At 38.9% G+C, this 7,567-nt stretch overlaps 1 protein-coding gene across 18 annotated transcripts in view; it reads right to left on the bottom strand.

Moving 5' to 3' along the window:
- LOC106882633 (tensin-1) overlaps positions 1-7,567 on the bottom strand; it is an 835,201-nt gene that overhangs the window by 131,803 nt on the left and 695,831 nt on the right. For all 18 annotated transcript variants that reach the window (XM_052970116.1, XM_052970114.1, XM_052970115.1 and 15 more), the window contains 2 exons: positions 6,909-7,006; positions 2,763-2,813 (listed from right to left, as the gene is read on the bottom strand). In XM_052970116.1, coding sequence (XP_052826076.1) covers positions 2,763-2,813; positions 6,909-7,006 — 149 coding nt within the window. The remainder of the gene's footprint in view (positions 1-2,762; positions 2,814-6,908; positions 7,007-7,567) is intronic.

Here is a 7,567-nt window from a genome sequence, read left to right as displayed (position 1 = left end):
GCATACATTTGTGTGTGTGTGTGTGTGTGTGTGTGTATGTGTGTGTGTATAAGCTACAAACTTAAACAACTAGCCTCCCATTATCCCTCCCTTCATACCATTATTCGCACTCTCCTGGGAAGAGGAAACAAGTTCTTTCCTTCCTCGCTTCCTAGCTACTTTAAAAGAGAGATCAGGTCCCACTCTGCCAACACACCTCTCTCAGCTGCCCCTGATTTCCACCCAATTTCTCTAGGGAGGGGAGAGTTAGTCTGTGATTAAACAACACATGGACACTGTTGGTCAGTGTGTAGGAAAGGGGGGCATTGATGGGGAAGGCACTGAGTACAGCGGCAGCCAATGGTTCCAGAACAAACATAAAAGCTTTTCCGTCCTAGATAACAGAGTGTTCCTGGAACTACTCAACACAAAATTGATATATAAAACAAAATTAAAAAAAAAAAAGTACATACCCCATCCCCAACTTCACTAAGAAAAAACAAAAGTACATTTACTCCCCACTTCCACCATTACCACAGTTGCTACCACCAATACCATAATATCTACTGCTACCAACACATTATCATTATCACCAGTGCTAACACCCATATCATCATCATCATCACCACTAGAAATGCTGCCTCTCACCATCACTCACCACTACCATTATTGCATGCCTCCTACTCTGTTTGGGTTCCCTTAGCAGCTGCCTCACACCCCACACCATGCATGCCTTAACCACTAACCACCAACCACCAGAACTTGAGATAACAGGCTGCAAGATTTACATAGGTTTCCAGTGAAATTACTGATCAAACAAAACCAAAGTAAATATTATCAGGCAGGTTGGTAGGTAGAACACTGGCTATTGTCCTCTATATTGCAGGGATACATGCACATGCATACACACAGACACACACGGCAGAATCGTTAGCGCGCTGGACGAAATAGCGGTATTTCGTCCGTTGCTACGTTCTGAGTTCAAATTCCACCGAGGTCGACTTTGGTCGATAAAATAAGTACTGGGTCAATCTAATCGACTGGTCCCCTCCACCAAAATTTCAGGCCTTGTGCTTAGAGTAGAAAACATTATTATAATTATTAAAAGGTAAAGGGAGTTTACTTAACGTAAAAGTAAATTGCTTCATTTATATCAATATCATCTTTGCATCTGTTTTTCCATGCTTTTCCAGCACAATGTCCTACTACTTGTAGTTCTTTGTCATCTCTTTGCTGAGGTTCAGCCTCCTAAAAATCCCCTCCCTTCCAAGACTTTCTTACTTTTTCTCTTCCATGGGTAACTTCTATGTAGATTACTCACTACTTATTTGTATCTTTCACAGGTTTCACTCATTCATATCAGTACAGTCTTTCCTCTTGTGCACTACATCCGATTCAGCTTACAGTCTTTTTCTCTTGGCTCATTTGTGTTTGTTCGTTCATCATCATCATTTAACATCTGTTGTTCCATGCTGGCATGGGTTGGACAGTTTGACCAGAGCTGGCAAGCTGGGGAGTTGCACCAGACTCCAGTCTGATTTGGCATTGTTTCTAAGGTTGGATGCCCCTCCTAACGCCAACCACTTTACAGAGCGTGCTGGGTGCTTTTACAACATACTGCATGGGCACTTTTATGTGGCACCACCATAAGTGCTTTACATCACCGGAGGTACTAGTCTTAACACTTCTGCAGTGGAGTACAGGTCTTTTTGAGCACAGCGAGATGCCAGGCATCTCAGTCTTTTGTCATCTCACCTGAAAGTTTCAGCATCCTGAGGTCGTTCCTCAATACACTAACATTTACATAGTTAACGGAATCACTCTTGCCTTATTTCTTTCCGGCCACGAATGCCCATACTTCACAACCATACACTGTCACACTTTGTACACAAGCACCACAGGATTAGCCCTTCATTTTGCTGCCAGTAGGAATAAACTTTCTCTTTCTCTCTCTAAACATTTTCCATTTTATCCTTATTCTGACTACTGTTCTTTTAGAATATCCATCACCTTTACTGCTAATTCCGCCACTTAGATAACAAAATCTGTCAACTACTTCTAAAGAACTTTGCAGGTATTTGAAACAACTAAATTCTTAGATTCTAAAAGAAATCAAAGGCCAGGTGGTGGTGGTGGTGATAAACAGGGTAACAAATTAAGTCTATTTGAAAATAATACTCTGAAATTAAAGACAATAAATGTGGGGAGTGAACCAGGTCTTTTTGGTTAGGCAGTCATGCATAATAATCATAATATATCCAAGATATCTCAATTCCCTACATAATGAATGTTTATGCCTACTTCAGCACGAATACAACATATAACTGAAGGTTGGGTAAATTTCCGTTAATGCCCAATATAAGATGTGTCATTGTCATTTGATCTATAAATGGTAACTAACACCTGAGGTGTATTTAGTAAATTATATATACATACATGTGTGTGTGTGTGTGTGTATAATAGGCATACAGTTGTAAACAAGACTTTAAAATAACTGTGTGATGTGGTGTGTGCACGCACCCAAATGGCAAGCAGAAGATATACATACACAGAATCAAAAGGAAGTCCTACCCTTGTTTTGTGTATTGTTGAAATTTGAGAAGTTGTGTAAACTAATACAATAAACCCAGTACTTTTTAGAGATCACGTAAGGCCAAATGTGTGTGTGTGTGTGTGTGCACATGTGCATACAAGCAAAATATATATACACAAAGGATCATGAGTACCACAATTTGTAACCCAATGCCTGAAAGATGGTGTATGGTCAAGTGAGATTTACTTACATGAACATTGATTTGGGATAGATCTTCTCTTTTTTCTGAAAGATTGATAACCTGAAAAGAGAAAACAATAATTTAATTTCAGAAATGATTGAATGAGACATATAATTAGTGACATACTGGGAAATTTTTATTGAATAAATAAAATAGAAGCCGCTTAGGGTTAAAATACTAAAACTTCAATTGGTAGGAATTTGGAAGTTATTACCTCGAGTCATTTCTGGTGAATGTTGTAGACAGGTGTTACTTTTGCTGTGGCCATTTAAAAAATATTGTTCCTGGACAAAATTATTGGTGTGTCTATGATTCCTTACTTGAAAAACAGCATCATTATCATTGGTTAATGTACACTTTCCCTGCTTGCCTTTGTTGAAACAGGTTTTCTACAGCTGAATCCCCTTCCTGTTGCCAGCTTTCACTTGTTTGCAAGCCAAGTTATATTTCTCCTATGGCTAGACATGCTCATTTACAACTATCACATGATGTTGAGACAAGGGTTCACACACAGAGGCTTCTTTCAGTTTCTGTTTACCAAATCCACTCAGAGCTATAGTAGAAGATGCTTGCCCAAAGTGTTATGTAGGGAATCTGAACCCAGGACCATGTAATTAGGAAACTAGCTTCTGAACCACACAACTATGCATGTCTATAAGGGACAAACAAGGTTGTAAAACTATGCACCTGGTGCACTTGAATAAATATATTCTTCTAACTCATGCTAGCATAGTAAAAATGGATGTAAAAATGAATGAACTAATAGAGTAATTATAACATTGATGCCTTGACTAATCAGTATTTTAGTTACTCTCATAAATTTTATACCCATTCACTAAAAGTAAAACATAGGGGCATGTTAATTTGTCATGAGGTCAGGTAACACCTAATATTTTGATGAGCCTTTCATTGCAGAATGACTCAATATGTACTATCTTCTCTTATGCACCCACTCTCTGTTGAAAGACTGTCCAGAATCTTATGTTTGCTATCTTCATGGTAATTTGTATTGTCTCCTGTTAGCACAGACTACTAATTAACTTGCCAGCTCATTTCTATATAAAGAAACTATGTGATTATTTACCATGGGGTCAGTTTGACCCCCATGATAAATAAATCACTAATCTGATGATGGTAGTGTTGTTGAGTCTGTGTTTGAAAATAGATTGGGGATGAAAACAGTTACCAAAAGATTAAAAAAAAAAAAAACTGAAAACATGAAGAAACACTTTCAGCACCTAAAGAGCAAGTCTACAAATGAGCTATCCAAATTTACTAGTACAGCCAGAAAAACACACACTAGAGATAACTATATAAAAATATTACAGCTGTCATATCAACACACTAAGTTTCTCCAAGCTATAGTTGCATGCAACCTTCTATGTTAAGCTTTATTCAATTTAATATCTAAACTCTGACATTGAACTGGTAGCTGCCTTGAATAGGTTTAATCAGCATGTAAAATGCATGCAATGCTACAATAATATTAGCATAACAATAATATCATATTACCCAGGAATAAATTGGTTTAATTCCTTCCATTACTTGAAAAATGTATCTAAAACCGTTTACCATGTCCCTGTATTAGTTGTCAAATTATGCAAGTGGTTCTCCTTCTTTACACTCAACTCATATTACATCTTACCACCAAGTTATATATGCAACAACAAGTGTTAAAAAACAATTCTGATTTTCTAAACAGAAAACATGATCCATAAACAAGGCAGTGAGCTGGCAGAAACGTTGGCACGCCGGGCGAAATGCTTAGCGGTATTTCGTCTACTGTTACGTTCTGAGTTCAAATTCCACCGAGGTCAACTTTGCCTTTCATCCTTTCGGGGTTGATCAATTAAGTACCAGTTACGCACTGGGGTCGATGTAATCAACTTAATCCCTCTGTCTGTCCTTGTTTGTCCCCTCTATGTTTAGCCCCTTGTGGGCAATAAAGAAATAAGAAACAAGAAAACATGATCCATAAAGACACTTAGCCAACCTTTAAATTCTTTAGACCTTAAAAACAGTGAGAACTGCCAGTCATTTATTACATGGTCACATTTTGTCATGTGACGGTGCATGGCTCAGTGGTTACAGCATTGAGCTCACAATCATGGTAGTGAGTTCAGTTCCTGGGATGGGCCGTGTATTGTGTTCTTGAACAAGACACTTCATTTCACATTCCTCCAGTTCACTCATCTGTAGAAATGAGTTGCCACATCACTGGTGCCAAGTTGTATTGGCCTTTGCCTTTCCCTTGGATAACATCAGTGGTGTGAAGCAGAGCGGCTGGTCTTCCATAAACAACCTTGCCTGGACTTGTGCCTCAGAGGGGAGCTTGCTACATGCAATCCCATGGTCATTCATGACTGAAGGGGGTTTTTTACCATGTTTTTGGAATAGTTATTATGGTTGGAAGCTCATCTTATTACCAACCACTTTGAAACATGGACTGTATGCATTTTATTGATCCATCATCCCCCAGAGCAGTCACTTGTCATTACTAAAGAGTCCTCTCAACCCTATATCAGTTTTTTTCATAGTTACTAGCCTCCTAAACAGGTTACCTTTGCTGTAGTTTGAGGAATTAATATCTCCTTTGTTTCTTCTTCATTTTTAAATGAACACATAAAAAAAATATCTACAAGTGGTACTTGTGTTCAATTACCTATTTGTTTATATCTTATCTATTCAATATCCAGGCTTATATCAAAGCCATCATCATCATCATTTAATGTCCACTTTTCCATGCTTGCATGGGTCAGATGGATCCACAAGTTTATCAAAAGCTCCACAAGTCTTTCCTCGTGATGAGTCAAATGTTGCAAAATTTCACAACTTGACTTCTAATGGCGTTCACCCCGCCTGACTGCTAATGGCGTTCACCCCGCCTGGCTGCTAATGGCGTTCACCCCGCCTGGCTGCTAATGGCGTTCACTCCTCCTGGCTGCTAATGGCGTTCACTCCGCCTGACTGCTAATGGTGTTCACCCTACCTGACTGCTAATCGCGTTCACTCCGCCTGACAGCTAATGGCGTTCACCCTGCCTGACTGCTAACGGCGTTCACCCTGCCTGACTGCTAATGGCGTTCACCCTGCCTGACTGCTAATGGTGTTCACCCCGCCTGACTGCTAATGGCGTTCACCCCGCCTGAAAGCTAATGGTGTTCACCCCGCCTGAAAGCTAATGGTGTTCACCCCACCTGACTGCTAATAGTGTGAGCCCTGCTTGACTGCCAATGGTGTTAGCCCTGCCTGACTGCCAATGGTGTTTGCTCTGCCTGATTGCTAATGGTGTTCACTCTGCCTGGTTGTTAATGCTGTTCACTTTGCTTGGTTGTTAATGGCGTTCACTCCCTCCTCATAGACATGGTAATAGCAACAAACATCTAACACATTCATGCTCAGAACAAAAGTGTAGAGTAATGAAGACATCACTAAATATGCCATGCTTCTCAAAATCCTTAAGCATATGAGTAATTTTAACAAAATTTAGATTCACTTTTAATCATTGTAGGCAGAAGACAAAACTGTCACCATCATCTTGACATCCCCTTTTCCATGCTCATATGGGTCAGACAGCATTTGCTGAGGCAGATTTTCTATGGCTGGATGCTCTTCTTGTTGCCAGCCCTCACCTATTTCCAGGCAAGGTAATATTTCTCCATGACTGGACATGTTATCATAGAAGATTGGAAATGAAGGACATGTCTTGCATAAATGTGACACTCCTTTGCAACTATCAAGTAAAGTCAAGGCAAAGAGAATGTTACTCTCTCTCACTCACCCCATCACACATTACTTATATGACAGGCTTCTTTCAGTCTTTGTCTACCAAATCCACTCACAAGACTAAAGTTGTTGGCACAGGGCTGAAGTAAAAGACACTTACCCAAAATGCCATGCTGTGGAACTGAACCCAAAACCATGTGGTTGTGAAGTAAACTTCTTACCACACAGCTAGGCTTGTACCTCGCTACCAGCATTATTTTAAGTTTGAGTTACAAACAGTTTGGCTAATTAAATATTCATGAGACCCTAGAGATCTTGTTTGGATGATCTGAAATTTGGGTAATTGATGTTCAAATAACTGCAGTATAGATGTGAGTGTTGCAGTAAGGAATATTGATTTCTGCTTAAGAAGTAAGAAGGATTACTCACCAGATATTTGTCACCATGCTTAGTTTTCAGCATGTTAGCCACATCTTTAAGTGCATAGCTGTAGAGTTCATCATGTCCCTCAGCAGGAAAGGATATCGCTGGAAGAGAAACAAAGAATATTCTGACAAACATACACAAGATATCATTTCAAATAATTACCCCCCCACAAAAAAAAACAATACCGAAGAGGAGAATAGAATACACGTAAAAATATGTAGAAACCATTTATTAAAACAAGATATGATAATGAAATTTAAAAAAACGAATTTTTTTGTTACATTGCTTTTCAAGTTAAGTTGCATGTCTTGGAACCAATTATTGACGTAAGTTGACATATGCCATCCTCTGTGTGTGTGTGTATGTGTGTGTATATTTATATATATATATATATACACACACACACACACACACACACACACACACATTATATATATATATATATATATATAATGAAATGTTAGGGCCAAGCAGTGTTTAGGCATAAGCAAAATTTAGGTTAGTTAAAATATGTTTGTGATATATTTCTACTGTTAAAATGCAAATTCACCATAGTTACCATTCGGAGTTGCCTCTCATCAAAGAGTCAAGAAACTCAAAACATCAATGTCTGGGGTTCCTGGTAGATGGTGACACTGAACACCTTTTTACATAAGAGTGAT

The sequence above is a fragment of the Octopus bimaculoides genome, chromosome 8 (genome assembly GCF_001194135.2).
Source record: "Octopus bimaculoides isolate UCB-OBI-ISO-001 chromosome 8, ASM119413v2, whole genome shotgun sequence".
Taxonomy (NCBI): domain Eukaryota; kingdom Metazoa; phylum Mollusca; class Cephalopoda; order Octopoda; family Octopodidae; genus Octopus; species Octopus bimaculoides.
This window is presented reverse-complemented; position numbering and strand designations above follow the sequence as displayed.